At 38.1% G+C, this 23469-nt stretch overlaps 1 protein-coding gene and 1 non-coding gene across 2 annotated transcripts in view; both read right to left on the bottom strand.

Annotated features, from left to right (window-relative positions):
* Positions 1-23107, bottom strand: part of ROCK1 (Rho associated coiled-coil containing protein kinase 1) — a 153819-nt gene extending 130712 nt beyond the window's left edge. The window contains exon 1 of the mRNA XM_066247593.1: positions 22134-23107. Within this exon, the coding sequence (XP_066103690.1) occupies positions 22134-22226 (93 nt within the window). The 5' untranslated portion in view covers positions 22227-23107. The remainder of the gene's footprint in view (positions 1-22133) is intronic.
* On the bottom strand, positions 7167-7273 carry LOC136315785 (U6 spliceosomal RNA). Its single transcript, XR_010727574.1, has one exon. It is a non-coding gene; the product is annotated as a U6 spliceosomal RNA (small nuclear RNA).
* Positions 23108-23469: the final 362 nt, after the last annotated feature.

Here is a 23469-nt window from a genome sequence, read left to right as displayed (position 1 = left end):
ATGATAACTTTTAAACTCCTCCATCTCTTAAAAAATTAAATTAGGAATTGAAAATAAACATGTATATTTAAACTCAAGATGTAGTGTTCAAAAATTTATAGAAAACCACTAGTTTTTTTTTCTAATTATAAGTAGAACGCACACTGGCTAGGACTCAAAATCCTATGAGTTCTCTATTATACCACTGGCTCAAAATTCCACATTTTCTATAGTATAGCACTGTTCCCTCTTCTGCACAACCTTGCTTAAACTACCGATTAAAACTGACAATCCTCCTTGTATTATAATTATTTTTTAATTCAATCTTCACAGCTAGGTATCAAGCACCTTGAGCAAGGTAATCCCCAGAACAGAGAACTACCCCAGCTCTAGGCGGTTTGTTCTGATTAGTCTAATCCAAGGCAAACATGGAGGCTCATTACTCTTGTCAGTATTCAGCTTAAATATAGGAACAGGATAATAGTCTGATAAGTGAGATATAAGGGAAAACCTACAGAAAGGTTTCTGGGAAAAGTTTATTCTCTCTTGAAAAGATACATGTAAGACATAGTGCCTCCTTTCATGAGAAATTATCGTTTGTATGTGACACCTTAAACAACAGCAGCCATCTTGCAGCCTCAAGGGAAGTTGGCAAGGTATATAAAGTCAAACACACAAGTACAGAGCCAAATGACGGGAGGAACCTGAATCTCTGATGTTGTCGAACCACTGATTTAACCTACTCTGGAGCCATTCCACGCCAACTTTCTTAATACATTTTCCTTATGGAAACACCTTAATATGCACTGAAATTTCTATTTCTTCTGACTGAAAGCATCCAAACTGAAATAAGAGCTCAATAAACGCCAATGAATTTAAATAGCATTAACCAATGCTATAAGACTTGTTGCAATGAAAGGGCAAGAGCACTGCCCATTCAACAGTGAGGGCAGGGGCAAGATGAAACAATGATAGAAGCTAGTCATATTGGAGAAGTCCTCTCACATAAACACACAAGGTATAATTAATTGCAAATATAACATTTACAAGAATCTCTAAAGAATTAACATTTACATTTCACATTTCTAAGAAGTGGGTGTTGGGAGAGGGGAAAGTTGTGGTTGTGTTATCTCACAACAGAGCTTAAGCAAAAGGAAAAGCAGGAGCAATTATTTCCCTCAACTCTGCTGCAAACATTAGTTCTCTGGGTAGTTTTGAATTATAAAAATAAGATTCATGTGTAAAATATCATTAAGGATTAAATTCATTAGTAATAATACATTTGTTATAAGGTATGAGAATATAATGGCACTAGGAAATAAAGGTATATTATGTATAAAACAAATCATTTTTAAGTAAAATTTTAAAATCTAAATGGTTACTATTTTAAACACGGACATGTTTTTTAAGAAACTACCAAAAAATCTATTGAAACTATGGCAGTAAAACTAAGGCTTCTGAAAAACTAAACAACTTCTAAAACTGGCTGACCCCGTGGTACTAAAAGACTTCTGTCAAACTTGATGACAGAGAATGTACCATTTAAGGAAAATATTTTTGTTACATATAACTCTCTTTGCTAGGTAAAGAGATAAGGAATTTCTCAAAATTAAGCACTAATATGAAAATGAAAACAATTTCCTCAGGGAATCTGAACAACTTCTGACGTTAAACACAATTAAAATCTACTTAGCCAGTGTGACATTACTATATACACGTCAATGCTTTCTAGAACTTATTTTCTCTTTATGCATGTATCTCTACAAGGGGACTTCTCATCAGACTCCAACTAAGTTATATAAGTCTGTACTTAGATGGAGACTGGTTAGAAGTGTCAATGTTAAGTTTCACTCAATTTTTAGATGCTTAATTTTTTTGCATTATAATTGTCCTAAAGAATATTGGCATGTGTGTAATAATGTCAAATAGGCCATGCTCACCTTACCCCACTGCCTTTGCACCTGGCTCTTTCTCCAGCTGGAATGTGGTGAACATTACTTATACTCAGACTGCCTCAATGTCACTTACTTTGTGCTGCCTTCCCCAATATCCTGAGAAAATATTAATAAGTTTCCTATTACAGGAACTATATTTAATGTTATATTGTATTTATTTAGTCCTCCTCCTCCTCTGTAGGAAAACAAATTGCAAAGGTAATAAAATAATAAATACTTCCTGTCTTTGGAAGTGCTTTGGTTATTAGGTAGAAAAAGTAAATAGTACAAAGAGAAGTATTTGACCTAATGGGGCTTCATAAAGGAGATGAAATTTGAGCCGAACCTTAAAGAAGAGATTTTAGAAAGAATAAGATGGAGATGGGGCAAGCCAATATACAGTAAAAAAAATCACTTCAAATATAACAGTATGGGTAGGTTGAAAGTAAAAGGATGAGAAATGATATATTATACAAATGGAAATCAAAATAAAGTTAAATAGGGTATATTATAAAATCAAGTAGGCTTCAGAGCAAAGAAAATGACTAGGAACAAGAGTGGGAAATTACATAATAATAATGAGTCACTCTACCAAGAAAGCACAGCAATCTTAAAATATATTTGTTCTAAACAACAGAGTTGCAAAATATATGAAATAAAATGTATAGAAATGAAAACAGAAATCCACAATTTTAGTTGGCAACCTCAACACTCCTCTGTTAACAACTGATAGAAATGGATAGAAAATCAGCAAGAACTCAACACTGCCGTGAACCAAGAGGATCAAATTGACATTTATAGAACATTCCACCCACAATAGGAAAGTATGAAAATAAGTGCTCATGGAATATTTACCAAGGTAGACCATATCCCATGTCAGACTTCAATCCTCAACAAATTTATAAAAATTAAAATCAGAATGTGTCTCTGACCAAAAGATCTCGAGAAATAAAAATACATACTGAAATTAATAAAAATGAAAATATAATGTATTTAACTGTGTAGCACACAGTTAAAGCAGTGTTGAAAGGGAAATGTATAGTACTACTCATATTAGAAAAGAGTAATGATTCTGAATCAATAATCTAAGTTCCTTTCTCAAAACTGTAAGAGCAAAGTAAAATGAGAGCAAACAGGCCCTGGCCAGTGGCTCAGCGGTAGAGCGTTGGCCCGGCGTGTGGAAGTCCCAGGTTCGATTCCCAGCCATGGCACACAGGAGAAGCGCCCATCTGCTTCTCTACCCCTCCCGCTCTCCTGCCTCTCTCTCTCTCTCTTCCCCTCCCGCAGCCAAAGCTCCATGGAGCAAAGTTGGCTGGGCGCTGAGGATGGCTCCATGGCCTCTGCCTCAGGCGCCAGAACGGCTCTGGTTGCCATGGAGCAACGCCCCAGATCGACAGAGCAGTGTCCCCTAGTGGGGCATGCCTGGTGGATCCCAGTCGAGCGCATGCAGAAGTCTGGCTGCCTCCCTGCTTCTCACTTCAAAAAATACAGGAAAAAAAAAAGAGCAAACATAAGAAAGGAATCAATAAAGAAAAACAAAAAAATCAATAAAATAGAAAACAACGGTGAAATTTCAATGAAACAAAAAACTGCTTCTTTGACAAGATCAATCAAATTGACAACCCCTTAGCAAGACTGAAAAAGAAAAAAATAAAATACAAATTACCAATATTAAAAATGAAATAGGTGTTATCATACAAATTCTGCAGCTATACAAAGGGTAGGTAAGGAAATACTATGAACAACTCTACATATAAATTTGACTTCAATGAGACAGACAATTCCTTAAAAAGCACAACTACCACAACTAACACAATACGTTTAAGATAATTTGAATAACAGTTTAACTAATAATGTAAAGCCTATAGGAAAGGAAATCTCCAGGGCCAGTTTCACTGGAGAATTCTATCAAATGTTTAAAAAATCAACACCAATTCTACGCAGTCACTTTCAGAAAGGAGAAAAGGAGGAGACAAAAACTCATTTTACACAGACAGACAATAGTACCTAGACACCAAAACCAAAGTCAGTATAAAAAAAAAAGAAAAATACAGACCAGTATCTTTCATGAATATAGATGCAAAAGTTCTTAAAATATTAGCAAATACTGTAGAGCTTGACCAGGCAGTGGTGCAGTGGATAGAGTGTTGGACTGCAACGCAGAGGACCCAGGTTTGAAAACCCGAGGTCACCGGCTTGAGTGTGGATTCACTGGCTTGAGCCCAAAGGTTACTGGCTTGAAGCCCAAGGTCACTGGCTTGAGCAAGGGGTCACTCGCTCTGCTGTAGTGCCCCAGTCAAGGCACTAAAAAAGAAAAAAAATTAGCAAATAGAATTCACCAATATATAAAAGCAATCATACACCATAACCAAGAAAGTTTCTTCCAAAGATTCAAGACTTTAGTCAATATCCAAAAATCAATCTAGTAAGTGTGCATCAATGGATGAACAGATAAAGGAAATAAATGCAGTATATATTATACATACAATGGAATATTATCAGGCCATACAGAAAAGAAGAAAATCTTTCCATGTAAGACAACACAAATGGACTTTCAGGGCATTATGCTATATGAAATGAGTCAAACAGAGAAAAATAAATACTGTATGATCTCATAGGTGCAATCTAAAGTAAATAAATAAATGATTAATTAATGTAATAAAACAAAAAGGAAACCTGGAATGTGAGGCAAGAAAAAAGAGCAACAAAAATTATATATCTATGCCTTTTTCCTTTGAGTTATTTGAAGTATGTATGATAGCTGAAAGCAAAAATTATAACATTTTCTGAAGGGGCTTTCAATGTACAGAGATGTAATGCCTAGGACAACTACAACATAAAGGGTTGCGTAGGATCTATATAGTGGTAAGGGTTGGGTGGATCTATATCAATTGTATACAGTATGATTCTAGATAGACTGTGAGAAGTTAATTGTGTATATTGAAATCCCTAGAACAGCAATCACTAAGAAAACGACAAAAAAGATATAAACAAGAACACAATAGATAAATTAAAACGAATACTAAAAAAATTATAAGTAAACCAAAAGAAAGCACCAGAAAAAGGAAACAAGAATGAAAACAAAGAGAAAAAACACAAAACAAATAATAAAATGGGAAACTTAAATTTCAGTTTATTAAGTTACATTAAATGTGAATAAGAATAACAGACTAATTAAAAGACAAAAATAAATCCACTGCATATTAATATAAACATTTTTATGAAAACCATTTTTAATTGATAAAAATCATATTTCACATTTTTACAAACTCCATTGTCTTACTTAATAAAAGACTACTGAGAAGACACTTAACATTAAAGACAGCTGGACTCTCAAAGCTACTTCTGCAATTCAACCTGTTGCAATACACTGTCTTGGTTGAGGTAAGAAAATATGACCTCACAAATATTTAGTTGGAAAAGGGAAGAGTGTATTAATAGCATCTTCAGATAAACTGTGGAAATTGTTTGCTACTTCACTAAATTTGACAAGAGGTGTTTTTTAAAGGTCAGTTGCAGTATAGAATCTGAAACTGTTATCAATGAACTTTTGCACTCACTTTGCTACATTAAAATTTATTGATGTATCTTACACTTGGAATGTATCTTTTATTCATGGACGATTTTATAACATCATGCATTGCTCAGTTAGAAAATATGACACTGTATTATGAATTATTCCAAGTGTTGACACATTCCATCATACAATACTGAAAAATCGTATTTAATGTCACTATCAACCTCATGAGAAAAGTCTTCAGGCACTGGAAAGCTGTCAAGCTCAGGTAGCAGATACAAGTTTTCCAACATTCTAATTTTTACTTAACAGCTTTAATTTTATCACTGGACACAAATATTATCAGTTGTTTTCCAAAAGTCAACTTCGAAATACAGTTAGCATAGATCCTTCTCAAGTGATACATATATACACATAAGTAAAGCCGTACATAGACATATGCTTCCTATACAAAGGCCTTATTACTGACAGTAACAAATAAATGTGCAGTTCTATCATGGGACCATTAATCCCTTCACCAAATAAGTATTTTTAAAAGGTTTATTGATGTATAATTTACATTAAAAAAAAAATTTAACCCAGGCCCTGGCCGGCTGGCTCAGCAGTAGAGCATCGGCCCAGCATGTGGAAGTCCGGGTTCAATTCCCAGTCAGGGCACAGGAGAAGCGCCCATCTGCTTCTCCATCCTATCCCCTCTCCTTCCTCTCTGTCTCTCTCTTCCCCTCCCACAGCCAAGGCTCTATGGGAGCAAAGCTGGCCCGGGCGCTGAGGATGGCTCCATGGCCTCCACCTCAGGTGCTCCACTTGTAATGGAGCAACACCCCAGATGGGCCAAGCATCACCCCCTGGTGGGCATGTCCAGTGGATCCTGACCAGGTGCATGTGGGAGCCTGTCTGTCTGCCTCTTCCCTCCCCCCCCCTTTGGAAAAAAAAAATTCATCCTTTTTAGGTTTACAGTTCTATGAAATTGTGTAACTACTACCACCACCACCATAATCAAGATACAGAACATTTCTTTACCCTAAATGTTCCCTCATACCTCTCTGTAGTCAATCTGCTATCTCATCCTCAGCCCCTGGTAAATGTTCAGTTCCAAGACAGTAATCCATTCACCAAATACAGGGATATTATTATTATTATTTTTTTTAGAAAATTAAATTTGGCCCTGGCTGGTTGGCTCAGTGGTAGGGCATTGGCCTGGTGTGTGGATATCCTGGGTTCAATTCCCAGTCAGGGCACACAAGAGAAGCGCCAATCTGCTTCCCCACCCTTCCCCCTCTCACTTCTCTCTCTCTTTCCTTCCTGCAGCCATGGCTCAACTGGAGCAAGTTGACCCCAGGTGCTGAGGATGACTCCATGGCCCCCTCCTCAGGCACTAAGAAAAGCTGGGTTGCTGAGCAATGGAGCAATGCCCCAGATGGGCTGAGCATCATCCCCTAGTGGGCTTGCTGGGTGGATCCAGACGGGGTGCATATGGGAGTCTGTGTCTACCTCCCCTCTTCTCACTGAATAATAAAAAAAATTAACAGGGTGATATTGATCAATAAGGGCATATAGATTTCAGGGAAACATCTCCATATCATTTGAACAGTAATGTATACCCATCACCCAATACCAAATCATTTTCTGTCACCTTATATTTATTCCTCTTTACACACTTCCTTCAACCCTCTCCCTACATCCTCTTTTCCCCCTAGTAACCACTGCACTCTTATCTATGTCCATGAGTCTCAGTTAAAAGTATGGAATGCTTCACAAATTTGCGTGTCGTCCTTACACAGGGTCCATGCTAATCTCCTCTGTATTGTTCCAATTTTAGTATATGTGCTGCTGAAGCGAGCACTAATTTTTTTTTAACATTTTCCCAAAGTCGTGCCATATCTTACTTTATACCAATTCAGTAAGTAACATGTTACTATTGCCTACTATTAAATGATGTGCATGATGTCATTCATCATCATTATAACTGTTCAGTTTATTCTACTTCAGATTTCACAGCTTAGATTGTCTACCAACACTCACTTTCCACATTTTTCAAATCCAACAAAGATATGTTTTAGCAGGCATCTATCTGAATCTTGCAATAAACAAACTATAGGTTCAAAGAACTGGCTCCCATCTCTCATCCAGTCAAGTTTGAGCCCACTGCTCCAACCCAGTCAATAAACATGTATTAAGATCTTTTCCCTACTTCTTCATACCTCATCTTCCTCCCTCCATTCTTTATCAATCCCCACATTTTCCAGTCAGTTTAAATATTTTCAGTTAGTACATTCTGTGTACAAACCACTCTCAAGTATTATGGGAACACTTCTTTTTGTGGCATGTTAACAACTTTGGTGTCCCTCCCACTGTATATACAGACCAAGGATCAGAAAGTCTGCCACTTACGCGGTGTATGCTGTTTGGCAATTCATTTACTTTTTTCTAAGGTTTAATTTTATTTACAAAGTAAAAATAATATTTGCGTCATCCAGCCCACAGTATTGTTGTAAAGATTAAATAAAATAATGAATGTGCAAAGTCTCATAAAAATGGGTATTACTGGCTTTTGGCACCTCATCCAAAATTCAGAGATATCAGAGGGGAAAAAGCCCCACCTATATCTTTATACAGACTACTTATAGTTTTAAAATGTTATTACCCTAGAATACATACAGCTGAGATTTAAATAAACTGCCAATTTACCATGTCTCTTAACATTGTGTCAGTCATTCTTGGATTCTGCCACAGAAACAAACAAAAGACATTTTCTAGTAATTTAACACCCAACAAATATTTATTGAAAACTTTAAGTATGCCAGGCATTGCTCCAGGAACTATTGATAAATCAGATATCTGGTTCTCATGGGAGTCCAAGAGCTATTTAAAAAATAAAAATGTGTTTCCATTTAGGGAAAAAAAATCCGAAAGAAATAGCAAATTTCCAATCTCTTTTATGTTTGAAAAAAAAATCTTTGTTAATATAGTAAACTATTCTTTTATAGCTGTTTACATTTAAACACTCTCATCCTAAATTCCTAAGAAAACAGGTTTTTTCCTTTTGACAGGCAAAGAAACAATGTAGTGGGGAATTATGACAATGATTGAGGATAACAGTTTTTTTGGATTCTGTTTTTTTTTTTTTTTTTTTTTTTGTATTTTTCTGAAGCTGGAAACGGGGAGGCAGTCAGACAGACTCCCGCATGCGCCCGACCGGGATCTACCTGGCACGCCCACCAGGGGGCGATGCTCTGCCCATCCTAGGCGTCGCTCTGTTGTGACCAGAGCCACTCTAGCGCCTGGGGCAGAGGCCAAGGAGCCATCCCCAGCGCCCGGCCATCTTTGCTCCAATGGAGCCTCGGCTGGGCTGCGGGAGGGGAAGAGAGACAGAGAGGAAGGAGAGGGGGAGGGGTGGAGAAGCAAATGGGCACCTTTCCTGTGTGCCCTGGCCAGGAATCGAACTCGGGACTTCCGCACGCCAGGCCGACGCTCTACCACTGAGCCAACCGGCCAGGGCCTTTTGGGATTCTTTATCAAATTTGATGCCGCCCCCCAAATCATGTCACCCAAGCAAAATAAAACAAATCTTCCTATGAAGAATTCAGGGACAATAAATGTCCTGTATTGTTTAAGCCAATTTGGGTCCTTTGCAATCAAAAAGATTCCTAATCAGTATAAGGAAAACGGAGTATAAATTTCTAGAGGCCCTTGGCCTTCAATTCTCTAAATTCAGTGGCTACTCTACAACTATCATAGGAAGGAAAGGGCAGGGACTGAGCTGAATGCTATAATCACAAAACAAGCCCACTGTTTTTATTTAGGTTATGATTATAATTCATTTAATTATAATAAACACTTAGTCTAAAACCATCTAAGAAAAGCTATGTGACATTAATAGTATAATTTCCTCCTCCTCTTCTACTCAAAAAGATGGCAGAAGTTACAGGGGACAGGGCTGAGTTAGGTAATGAACGCCAAAAGCTGAGTTAGCAACCTGGAAAGTCAGGATAAGCTCCTAGAGGCAGGAAAAAAAAAAAAAAAAAAAAAAGCTCTGAGCCAGACCAGATGAACACAGGGCATGAAGGTAAAAGAAATCAATGGGCATCCATTTATCATTAGCTTACATTAATGTTTTTGTGAAGTTTCAAACCCAGCTTTACAGATGATCAGATTTAATAATGCTCACCACTTCCCTCTGGGTAAATTACAATATTATGAACTCCAATTGAGAAAAAGGCTATTGAAGAATTTAAGTGACTTATCAAAGGTCAAAGAAAAAAGGGAGAAGGAGTGGTACAGTGAACACCTATGCTATTGTCTGCCTTTCTTCATAGCCCTCATTTGCCTGGGAACTGTCTCTCTATTCTCATAGTTCTCCTGTGATCCTATCCCTTATAGTTGAGCAGTGGGCACCAGACTCACTCTGAACCAATGACTCTTTCACTACAGAACTCTAGATTTGAGCCTCAAAGGTTTGATGTCAGTGGCAGAAATTGGAGCTGTTAAACATAAAGTTCTAGTGCTTTAGGCAGGTGTATTTTCCACAAGTGACTAAAGACAGTCTTCAGAGAGAGTAATACAAAGAATAAGAGAATAAAGAGAGAAGGATAACCTGGCTTGCATTGGAAGCCCAGTTCCAGTTCTTATTGAAGTTCAACTGAATCTTACTTTTAATGATACTGGGTTTCCCTAAATCTGTAAATTCTATTTGCCTAGTAAAATTCTATCACACATAACTGACAGAGTCCTAACTACATAATTCAGAAGTAAAGGATGGAGGAATAGGATGGGGGATAATCATTCACAAGTCAACAAATATTAATTAAACAATAATGTCCATAACTATGCTAAACTCTCAAAAAATTCTCATCAGGGAGGTAGGGCTAACACTCAAGACAGACTCATACAAGATAGCTATTATCAAGTTCTAAATTACATTAGATAGGTTATACTGTAAATACTGTAGGACTTCAGAAAGAAAACATAGTATAACAAAGTTGTGACTTATGTTAGACTACAAAAATGAGAAAATTGGTGAGGAGGACATAGGAGAGAACTGAAAGGGAGAGAATGAAATGGCCTGAAACTATGACAGCAAAGTTAGGAAAGAGCCGGCAACACGCTGTAGAAAGTGAGAAACCCGCCTGGAACAGACAGTTTTGGAGAACGGAAGGAATTAAGATTAAGAAAATAGGTAAGCTAAAACCACATGATAAAAAACACTAAAGTTAAGAAAAAGAAAGACAGAATATAGATTATATTGGCAAACTTCTAGGGTGTCCCACTAATCCAAGAATGGTGGGTTGAAAATTTGAATTTGGGCAGAGTAGCAATAACAGAAAGTAAAGATCATATTCAAGAAATATTTCAAATAAAAATCCCATTCTACTCTTCTCACAAATATCCAAGTATTATTTCTAACTATAGTGTGACCTTCATCAAATCTATAATATAACAGTAAAGCAAGAAAAGGAGTAACTATTAACATGTGGATGAAACTATGGTACTTGCATATAAATTTCATTCATGATTCTCATTTTGCAAATTAAATATATTCAGGCTCAAAGACATTAGATAACTTATCCAAGATCACACAACTAATTAAAAAAGTGGGCCTCCAGAGTGGGAAGCTGGATACTAATCCACTTAGCACAAAATTAATTTTCCCACAACAAATTATAAAGATATATATGCTGATGATATGACAATGATGATGATAATGATTGATAGCTAACATCTGCTAAATCCTGGTAACTATTTAAAGTATGTTACCTGCATTATCACGTTTAATATCCCCAACAACCCTGTAAGAATCTATGATTAATCTTATCTGAGGACGATGTGTTTGAGTCGTAAAAAAGTTAAGAGCTTTGCGCCAGTGGCTGACCTGGGTGGAATTAAACATCGTACAGTCGGATTCCAGAGCCCATGCTCTTCCCCACTATGCTATACTGTCTCCATGACTAGAAGCTGCTAGAAATAAGCAGAGGAAGTACAATATTAGGATGAGCTGAACAAACACTTTAAGAGTGGAGGATAACCATAAAAACATTTTCTTTGTCCTATTTTTAAAGAAAGCAGTAAAATATAAGCAATCAATGAAAAAACAAACAAGATGTATATCTAAAAGATAATTTTTTTTGAGAGAGAGAAGGGAGAAAGAGGAAAGGAGAGGGAGAGAAAAAAGCAAGACAGTGAGAAGTATCCACTCGTACCTGCTTCACTTGAACTTTTTATAAGGTTGGGAATTTAAATATACTCATATCTAAAGATAATTTAACCTGAAGATGTTTTCAATTAGTGAATTTGGGATTCTACTCCTAAAGTAAATCAAGGTTCAGACAGTGGATATTTTCTGTTCAAGGGATACAATTTTTCAATCACAATTTACAGAGTCAATTAGAGAGTAGAATTCAGGGCTTCAGACATCTCCCCTTCCCTGTTCAGTTTTTCTTTCACTATATCACACCCACATTCTTGAAAATCAAGCAAATGTGTAATTCTGTTAGTGTTGTTTGAACTGATTTTTCATGTAAAAGAAAAAAATACAAACTCAAAGTGACATTAAAAAGAAATTGGAATTGTCAGTATAAAGCATTTTTCTGCTTTTCCAAAGTAAAATTTTATGGCTCTATTCATTAAACAAGGACAAGAAGCAATTTTAATCCAGTACCAATGAGTACTACTCATAGCATCAAGATTGTGGAAGGAAACAGCTGATTCCTACATCTGGAGCAAGAAATGTGTAAGATGAGCTTGGGCATCTTAAACCAAAAAAAGAAGACTGCTCTACAAAAGATTATTAGAATCATATACAAAGAAGGGGGTCAATGTACAAAGGCTCCCATTAGTCAAAGATAAGAAAAATTGAGCATCAGCAAGAATGACAAAAATGGACTGAAACACAAGTATATATATGTGTGTGTGTGTGTGTGTGTGTGTGTATATATATATATATATATAATTTTTATGTATTCATTTTAGAGAGGGCAGAGAGAGAGAGAGAGAGAAGGGGTGGGGAGGAGCAGGAAGCATCAACTCCCATATGTGTCTTGACCAGGCAAGCCTGGGGTTTTGAACTGGCAACTCAGCACTGCAGGTCGCAAATACGTATTTTTAAATGATTTCCATAATGATGTAAGAAAAAAAAAATTTTTTTAAGGAAAATAAATAAATCCTGAGTATGTCTTGTTTGCTATCCCTTATGGACTAGATCAATAGGTTCTTCTGCATACTAGCTTTTCAGGCAATGGGAAATCAGTAGGAAACTGGAAAGTGAGAAGCCAGTAAGGGTAGGGGATCTATATTCTCCTGGTTTTCTTAGAACCAGATCACAATGCTTCTCTCTACTTAAAACCAGAGCCCCTGTCAAACAGCCCTCTCCACAGTGCTACCCTCTCCAACTGCTCTCTTCCCTTGTTCCTTCAGGTCAAGGGGTAGGAGAAGCTCTTTTCTCCACTGTTACTAGTCCCAGGGTACTGCACTATCCCTGATTCTTTTAAATATTATCTATACCTTTGTAAACAGTGCCTTTCTTAAATGTTCCTCAAACTGTACCATGTGTATAAGGCTCCAAAATTCCTTACTCTGAAAAGTGGCAATTAAAGAGAAAGACTAAAGCATTAATCACACACATATATATATACAGACATATATATAGATATATCTATATAGATAGATATATCTACCTATCTCATGGCAAGCAAGCAGTTCTATAGATGAGTGAAAATTATTAAATTCTTAAGATCTTGTAACAGAAAAATTAGTTAATACTGTAAATATGAAAGAAATGACAGAATTAGAAAATCATCATTTTACTATTCCTAATGAAATAACTGATTCAGCTATTTTAACATATCATAAAATGAATGGAAGGTTGATGAAGGATTTTTACAAAGTTATTATTGACTGTCACCACCTGAACACAGTGTCCAACCTTAGCATCACTAAGGGTGGGCCAGCCAGATATTATGTACTTCTCAATGTGACGCAAAAGAAAATACAATCTATAGAATACTCTTGACTAAAAATTCAAAATAATTAAATCCAACTTTTAGTTCTAACTACCGATTAAAAGGACATTTGGAAGATAATACAGCAGGTTAAATGATATCGCAAGGAAACAAAAAGAAAAATCCAGAATGTGAAACACTGTACAGTACCAATGACCTAGTTTTCTTAACAAAACAATGAGGAGTGGGGGTTAGAGGTTAGAGGGAGAAGACTGCTCTATACAGTATATTAAAAAGAGACTTAAGAGGCCCTGGCCAGCTCAGGGGTAGAGCATCAGCCCAGCATGTGGATGTCTCAGGTTTGATTTCCAGTCAGGGCACACAGAAGAATCAATCATCCGCTTCTCCACCCCTCCTCCTTCTCTCTTGCTCTTCCCCTCCCTCAGCCACAGCTCAACTGGTTCCAGTGCATAAGCCCAGGTGCTGAGGATGGCTCCCTGGAGCCTCTACTTCAGGTGCTAAAAATAGCTCAGTTGCCAGCATGGCCTCAGATGGGCAAAGCATTGGCCCCAGATGGGGGTTGCCAGGCGGATTCTGGTCAGGGTGCATGTGGGAGTCTATCACCCCTCCTCTCAACTGGAAAAGAAGAGAGAGAGAGAGAGAGAGAGAGAGAGAGACTTAAGAGACCTAACAAACAAAAGCAATATGTGGACTTTGCCTGGCTCCAGATTCTAATAAAAAAAAAGTGTTTTAAACAAACAGAGAAATTTGAGTATAAACTGGAATTAACAGCACCAAGGAGATTTTAATTTTGTTAGACATACTAATGATCACTGAAGTAATATAAGAAAATGATTTTTATAGATGTTTATTGAAATACATAAGGGTAAAATGACAATATCTAGAATTTATTTTTAAATATTTTGGCAAGAAAAATGGTGATTGATGAAGTAAGCATAACAAAATTATAAAAATTGTAGAATCTGGGTAATGGGGATTCATCATACTATGCTCCCTACTTGTGTATGTGTGAAAACTTTCATTTATAAAATTATCAAAGTAAAAAACAAATCTATGTTCTTTCCATTATAACCATAGTTTTCAAACTTGAGTGTAGCTAAGGATCCACATCATGTACAAAATTCTAGGATTCATCCCCCAAATTTCTGATTTTGTTTGTCTGGGCATTGGCCCAGTTTACATTCTTGGAAAGTCCTCAAATGAATCTGATACAGACAATCTACACTCATATCTGAAAATTACACTTACACTACTTTCCCACACATTTTTAAATATATCCCAAAACTTAAAGAAAAGGTATAATCATATCTCTTAGCACCTCTTCAAGCCTTACCCCACTCATATTTGTTCATAATTTATCCTTCTCCTGACACTATAAATTCCATTAAAGCAGAGCTCCTGTTTGTTTTTACTTACCACCGTGTCCCCAGTGCCTATTAGAGTGCCTAACACACAGTACATACCAAATGAACTTTTGTTAAATGAATATCAGCAAAGAGAAAAAGAAGAGTTAACTGTGGTCCACTACTTCAAAATCAGTTCCAGAGAGCAAACCGAGAGAAGATTTCAATTTCTTACCAAAAGTCAATATAGGAATTATGGAATAAAAGATTATAAATAAAATATGGGAATAACAACAAAATAAAAATAAATAAACATAGTAATATAGAGGGAGCACAGGTTAGTCTACCTTTTAAAAGATGATATAAGATAACCTCTCCCTCTCTGAGACACCAAACTTTGGACATTAACTTGAACATCTAACTTCCTACTAACTGTTTAGAAACTATAATGAAAATATACCTTTATATTTCACAACCCAAACAAGGAAGACAGGTATATTAGAGAAGTAAAATGCATTTTAAAGGATACACAAATGAAAAATTCAATCACTACTTTCTCTGTTCAGAAAGTACAAACCCCTAGTTATGAACACAAGTCATAAATGCAAAAAAGAATAAGTGCCAAATATAATAAAAAAATAGTTTAGGATGGGCCCTGGCCAGTTGGTTCAGTGGCAGAGTGCTGGCCCGGCATGTGGATGTCTCAGGCTTGATTCTCGGTCAGGGCACACGGGAGAATCAACCATCTGCTTCTCCACCCCCTCCCTGTCCTCTGTCTTCCTCTGTCTCTTTCTCTCTCTCTCTCTCTTCCCTTCCTGTAGCCATGGCTCAATTGAGTACATTGGCCCTGGGCGCTGAGAATGGCTCCATGGACCCTCCACCTCAGGCGCTAAAAATAGCTCAGTTGCAAACATGGCCCCATATGGGCAGAGCATCAGCTCCAGACAGGGGTTGCTGGGTGGATCCTGGTCAGGGTGCATGCAGAAGTCTGTCTCTATCACCCCTCCTCTCACTTAGAAAAGAAAGAAAAAGAATTAGTTTAGGATGATCTTCTAAGGCTATATAGAACTAGTTCCAAAAACAGCACTTAAAAAGATGATTCCTATTCTTATATATTTACTCCAACACTATTTAACTTTTTAATTTTATTTCTTAAATAATAAAATCAATACACAACTTTTAAAGTTTCTGTGGAAGTACAATCAAGACTCATAGAATTTTTAGAGACACAATGGACATCAGCAACTATATAGCCCAACTCTTCCTTTCACAAATGGGGAAACTGAAGACCAGATATGAAGAAAGATTCATACTTAGTTACAGAGAGTTAATAGCAAAACAAGGCTATGTCAATGCTCTAAATTTCTAGTCCACTGTTCTTTTCACTACACCATGCTAATGGCATATATATATATATATATATATTTTTTTTTTTGTATCTTTCTGAAGTTGGAAACGGGGAGGCAGTCAGTCAGACTCCCGCATGCGCCTGACCGAGACCCACCCGGCATGCCCACCAGGGGGCGATGCTCTGCCCATCTGGGGCATCTCTCTGCCGCAATCAGAGCCATTCTAGCGCCCAAGGCAGAGGCCACAGAGCCATCCTCAGTGCCCAGCAAACTCTGCTCCAATGGAGCCCTGGCTGCAGGAGGGGAAGAGAGAGACAGAGAGGAAGGAGAGGGGGAGGGGTGGAGAAGCAGACGGGTGCCTCTCCTGTGTGCCCTGGCCGGGAATCGAACCTGGGACTCTGAACCTAGATGCTCTACCACTGAGCCAACCGGCCAGGGCCTGCTAATGGCATATTTAAAAAAATATTTCCCATTGTGAAAAGCAGTACAATCTGCTCATCTACTTCCACATATAGGTGTGTGGTATCCATCAGCTATTCTCTACACTAAGCAAATGTACCTCTTTTTGAGGGGCAACAGGAACAGGGAAGTAAAGCTACTGGACTATCTTTAAAAATAGAACTCAATATGTAGTAGCCCCTAATATATGTTCTTTTCTGTCATACATCATAACAGAATCTCTAGTTTTTACTATATATATATAGTTTCAAAACTCGTAATCATGAAATAAAACTAAACTGTAAAGTTATGCAAAATGTAATCTAAAACTGAGAATTTACTCTTTGTTCACATAAAATTTTATATGTGGCTCCTTCTGGAATAAAAACATTTCTGACTCAAGAGACTAATGAATGGCTCAATTCATGTCTCAGCTGTTACTCTGAGCCACCTCTCTATACACCCACAGGGTGCTTATAGTGCAAGAGAGTCTATTTACAGAATACATACTGAAAGTATAAAAGATACACATAGAAAGAGAGCAAGATAACAACTAAATCTCCATAAACCAGCTTCCAACTGCCTTTCTTATCAATCTAAACCCTTGGCACAAAGTAGGTATGTTATAAATCATGACTAAATGAATAAACAGTCCAAAAGTCCCTCCCCATTCTACTGAACCCTATTTAAATGTCTCTATTTTCAGTTACAATGGGCTCAGACACTTCCATAAAGTACAGCTCGATTATGAATTAATTTATGGGCATGGCTTGAGGTTCCAGAGAAATTACTCTGCACTTAGAGGAGACAGTAAATATCAACTTCCAGACTAAGCATAATGACTAACATATAACAGGAATACTATAAATATGACAAAAATAATAGTTACCAATTAACAAATATTTACTAAATGCCATAGACTGTGATAATTGCTTGTCTATATTATTTAATCCTTAAAACAATCTAGTACTATTATCCTCCACTTAAGGTGAAATGAGCTTTAAGGGGTTAACTCACCAAAAATCATCTAGTAAGTACACTGCTGAGCCTACATTTGAATCCAAGTTTAGACCTTACAGAAAGATTTGCTGAACAAATAAACAGAGTAATTTGTTTTTTAAAAAAATTCTTGCAACATATTAACATCAAAACAGTCTGGTCCAATCTAACCAGATACACAACTGATACTGGTAACACCCATTAACTCATTAATTATGAACAATGGCAGGCATATGGCTTTAAGGCGTGAAGATTTAATGACTTCAGGTCTTTTGATTCAACCACTAGTACTATAACCCAAATGTGATCAATTCAACTGGCAGGATGTACAGAGGGATTATACAGCAATAATCTAAAATATGGAATGTTAGCTAAAATCTGTTGAAATAATCTGATGTGGCCTAGGACTGTCAAAGTTCAAGCTCAGAACAAAAATTCCAGTTGAGTGACAGCGAGAATGGTGGTGATGACAAAACAGGTAAGTGCATAAATATGAGGAATATGAATGATAACATGACATCTAAGTCAAGATACCTCATACGCAGTCAGATATTTAGGATTTAAAGCAAATAAAAAGGACTAAAAATAAAGATTTGAGATGTTTACCTATGTACTCTTATTGATCAATGTCACCCCATTAAATTCAATTTCTAAATTAACAAAAAAACTTTTAAGAAAAATCACGATCTGTATTATCATGGATACATATGAAAGTAATTGAAGCTGTAAGAATGGATAACATAAGAGCAAAGAGAAAGATAAATATTATAGGCCAAAGACTGAGGTTAAAAGAAAAATATCAGCAATGAAAAGCTGAAAAACACTGGGTCAATAAGCCCAGGAAAAAAGAACTTAAATGAAGAAAAACTCAAAAACAAACACCTGAAACTTAGATTTATCTTCTCCTTTCCAAAAAACTAACTAATAAAGATGGTAGCAAAAAATATGTACAAAGGAGACAGGAGTGCTAGAACTCATTATGCACTCTTCTCTTAATATTGGTTCCCTTCCCTCCTTCCCACCCATCCAGTGCTACACCACCACCAGCTAAACAACAACTAGAAAGAAGTTCATGTTCTTCACTGATACCCTGCAAGAGTATATTTACTAAAGAGTATACCAAGATAGCGGTATTTTCAAACAATGTTCAACTTCAAGACATTTATACACCTAATCCTTCCACCTACTTACTTTTGTTCTTCCTTTTTAATTTACAAACCATATGTATTTTTTCCTCTAAAAAAAGTTAGACTTTACCCGTTACTGTTTTCAAAGGAACTCAAAACTATTGAGAAATTGTTAACAAGTCCTAGATAAAATAATTCTAAGGTAAAAAAACAGTTGGAAAAGGAAAACAGCTCTTGATAATCATTAGGATACTGGAAAAAATCTGACTTATATAAAACCAGGGGTGAGCAATTTAAGTAATTAGTTACCATAATATTACCTTAGTATATGTAGACTATTTAAGCATTTTTATTTGCAATATGAAAAATGGACTTAACCAGTCTGTAGAATAAATTATATGCATTCAGGAAAAAATTAGATAACCATTTATCAGTGCTCTTTCCAGCTACATTATTTTAAAGTACTAATATTCATCATCAGTACCTCAACAAAAAAAGTTAGTTGGTGACTAAAGTCGTTTAAAAGACATTTGCCAACAAACTCTTCTAATAACAAAAGGTTTAGGAACCTGAATTTCTGAAGAGTGGGTCTAGTCAAGGAAGTGAAGAATAAGCATAATTTGGTATTACAAAAAAAAAAAAAGTCCTAGAACTTATGTGCTGCACATAGCACATAATAGGTACACAATAAGTATCTGCTAAATAAATCAGCAAGGGCCAAAATAATAGGAAAATGCATTTAACTTAAAAAGAGTATTGTCCCTACAATACACGAGATGTTGTCTAAAGTCCAGAGAGGGAAGAATAAGAACAAATTCACAGAAAAAGGGTGAGATTACCTGATAGGTCATTCTCAGTGATAGAATGAATGAATAACTACTTAGTGATAAATATAACATATCACGCAAAGACACTATAAAACTGGAAAAAAGGATTTTTGTCTCCAAAGAAAACTTCAATCTTTACAAGTTTGGATTAATATGGTAATAAAATTTCAACAGCTATCAATAAACAATTATGGAACTAAATAACAACAACAAATAGGGCCATGATTATAATTACATGGCCCTATTTGTACAAACGGGAAAGAAAATATGTCTGTTGACTGTTTTCTTTTTTAAAATGTCCTTTTAGAAATCTTAGTCTCCAAGATACCTGGCCATCCTAGCTCTGAAAAGCCCTGACTGCCTCACCTTCTTGACATTTCTTTTTGTTCAACTTTCCATCTTTTACCCTTTTATTATATCAGTTTCAACTTGCACCTCTGTACAAATAATTTCCAAATTGTTATCTTTAATTATGAGCTCGGTTTCAAATAATCAATAGTCTACAGGTCATTTCATTGTGGTTGTTCCATTACTCCCTCACACAACAAATCTAAAATTGAATTTATCTATTGCCTGTTCTTCCCAAGCTATTTCCAAAACTGACTTTGCCGCTTTACCCATGTTTTCATCCTATCCTAGTCTAATGGCCCAATTTGGGGCCTTCACAATTTCTGAAATATTATAATTTTTAAAAGCTCCCCAACCTCCCCCCTTTTCCAGCCTCTTTCCACATTACCTATCCTGCACACAGCTACCAGATTCATTTTCTTCATTCATCCTGGCAGTATTGTTTACAAATATTTAATAGCCACAACACACTAAAGAAAATCTAAACTACTTAGCTTAACAATCAAAACCCCCACACTCTAACCCCAATCTATCCTTCCAAATTTACCTTCTGTTCACCTAAACATGTCAATAGCCAGTCATGTCTCCACCCTCTTGATGCTATCCCTCCACCTGCTTGAATACCCTATATCCCATCCATCCATCCATCCATCCATCCATCCATCCATCCATCATAAAGCATACCCTGGCTCTCCCAACTCGCAGAGATTGCTTCCTTTAATACCCAAGAACCTATAGTACCTACAGCAACAGTTTGAAAATTTTCACATATTTTTTCAATCTGTGAAATGTTTTGCTTTGTTTCTGTGTATGTATGAGAGACTAGGTCTTGTTTTCCTAAATATATTGGACTTTCAAGGAAAGAGTCCATGATTTACATTTCCTTGTAGCCTCCATATTTCAATCATCTAAGGTTTCCAACAAATGAAGCTATGGCAAGATGCTAGAAGACAACAATTAAAAAAAAAAAGCTACCATTCCTTCCCTGCTTTATGTCGTAAGGAAAACAAAAAGCAAAGTAAAAATCAAACATACTATATGGAAAATGAATAAATATTTAAAGAATTAACTTCTTAAAAGTTACAGAAATCCTTACTAAAAAGATGTGTTCTAATTTCTCCTACTTCTCTCACTCAATAAAGTGTTTTAAATTGTATTAAGCATCAAACCTCCTTTCTGTTTGGAAGCTTGGAATAAAAGATTTCTTGTAAAACTATACACATTTAAAAACATACACAGGTATGTAGAGTAACTACCTAAAATGCATGTTAACTTTAAACAAGCTACATGATTTCCCTGATTCAAGATGAATTTCTCTGAATGGCATTATAGTACTTTGTTCACTTAATCTTAATACCAAACATTGTGTACATCTAACATTAATTCTGAGAAGGCTGTAAATTACTATTCATCTACATACTCCCTGCAACTTTATAGATCATATGTTTTGTTTGGATTAAAACAGAATTGATATACAACGTTTAGTTGTTTAGTCAAGTAAAAGGAGACTTACTTACAAAAAGTTTGCAACTAGTAGCACAAGAAGAAATCGACAAAACTTAAAACCTCCAATTACCTGTCTATCAACCACTGAAGGATTTTTAAAGTAGGATTTGGGTCTTTCATTTCACAAAATCTCTGGAATGTTTTAAAAGTGATATTGTTAAGCACTATATCACCAAAAAATGGCAGTTATGATCAATATCTGTGTGGCACTTTTGTAATCAACTATATTGTAAAAGACGTTAATATTGTGATGACTTGTCATTAGTTTCCTTGTATTTTTACACTTAGTAGTCCAGCAAAAAGTTCCTTCAGAGTCCAGTCACCTAAGACATTTTAGTCTCAAAAAAATCACTTCCTCAATATCGATTCTCCATCGTCACATCCACGTCTAAATACTGTTAGGAGATAAATCCTAAGTGAAAAGTGGTCTTTCCAATAATACTGTCAAACCGACCAGAAAGATTAATACTCCTAAGATTGCCATTCAACTAACTATATTATGTATTAATAACTTTAACCTGACTTTATATATGATGCCTGCAAAACAGAGGTTTATAAGTATCCTTTGCATAAGGATAAACTGAGTCAGAGCTAAAAGTTCAGAGAGTGGTTAACACAGTCCAATGATAAAGAGGGCCACGGCATGAGATTTTAGTGGTACTCCCCAAAATTTTTCGAGGAAAAAACACCAGATTTTGGTGTTTTCCAAGATTAGGTACAGCTGGCAACATTCTTTTGCAGATACCTAGACTGAAAGCAAGAGGAAGGCAAACACAATCCCGCACAAGCAAAAGAGAACAGTGCTACTCACCAGCAAACAATCAGAATTCACTTCCGATTTGGGATCCCGCAACAGGTTGTCGATTTTTTCAAACCGAGTCTCAAAACTGTCCCCAGTCGACATGTTGCTGCTGTGACAATACCCTCGTACCAGCACCAGCAGCGGAAAGCAATTTCAACCAACTTCCTCCCGCGGTGGGTTCGCGGCCGCGGGGCGGAGGGGCCGGAACCTCAGGGTCACCAGGTGCGCCCGGTTCCCCCTCCTCCTTCCCCTCACTGAGGGGATCTCCGCTCTCCAGACCCCGGGCCCGGGACAACAGCGACCCACAGCCGCTCGGACGCCCAAAGTCGCATCCCACCCGGCAGCCCCTAACGCCAGCCGACAGCGCCGTCGCCACCAGCCTCGTCGCTCCGGCGAGGTGCTTCAGCCTAGCGGGCCCCAGCCGCCTGCGCCATGGAGGGTTCCCCGTCCCGAGATGGGCAGGAGGTGGGAGAGAAAGAGAAGCAGGGTGGAGACTCCTCTGGGCAGCAAGGGAGGGAAAAAGAGGAAAGGCGAAAGCAAAGGGCGGGTGCGGAGCTGTGCCAGCTGCCGCCGCCGCCGCTTGGGCCACGGGCCGGGCCCGCTCCGCTCTGAAGCGCTGTGGGCAGTCTAGTCCCGCATCCCCGGCTCCACCTGGCCCGGTCCGACGCACCGATCCGTGTCGGCCGAGAGCTGGTCCTCGCGGGATAGGCTCACTTTCCCATTTTATCCCGTCGCTGCCGGGGCGTCTGCCGCGGTGTCCGGAGGGGCAGGGCGAGGTCGGTGCCCAGTGCAGACTTGGAAAGATTGGAGAGCGGGCGGTGAGAAGGACGAGAGTCCGGTCCGGGCGGCTGCTGATGGGGGGAGCTTCTGGGAGTCGCTGTGGCCCCGGCTGGGGAAAGGGCAAGTGGCGACGGCAAATGCCTGGGGGGGTGGGGCGAGGGGGGCCGTGAGGGACTAATATGTCCGCCTTCCTGTTTAAACAAACGGAGACCGCCGGCGCGGACTGCGCATGCGGGGCGCGGACGCTTGGAAGAGAAACCGGACCGGGACCGCGCGCGCGCGCGCGCGCGCACACACACTCCACCGCCTCCGCGGGGCCGGACTGGGCGGGGCGGAAGGCGGGGCCGCCCGGGGCCTCGAGGACGGGCTGGGTAGACTGGCAGCCGGGAAAAGCCGACAGGGTGCGGCGGTCGGCGGCCGGCAGAGCCCTCTTGTTGGCAGGCGTTGAGGAGCCGCACGGTGCTCCGGGAGCCGTAGAGGTCCGGGCGGGGCAGAACTTTCGCCGCCTCGCCTTGACCTGGCGGCTGCCCCAGCTCTGCTTCCTTTGGGCTTCAATTGTCCGGAG

This window comes from Saccopteryx bilineata, chromosome 11 (genome assembly GCF_036850765.1).
Source record: "Saccopteryx bilineata isolate mSacBil1 chromosome 11, mSacBil1_pri_phased_curated, whole genome shotgun sequence".
NCBI classification, from domain to species: Eukaryota; Metazoa; Chordata; class Mammalia; order Chiroptera; family Emballonuridae; genus Saccopteryx; species Saccopteryx bilineata.
This window is presented reverse-complemented; position numbering and strand designations above follow the sequence as displayed.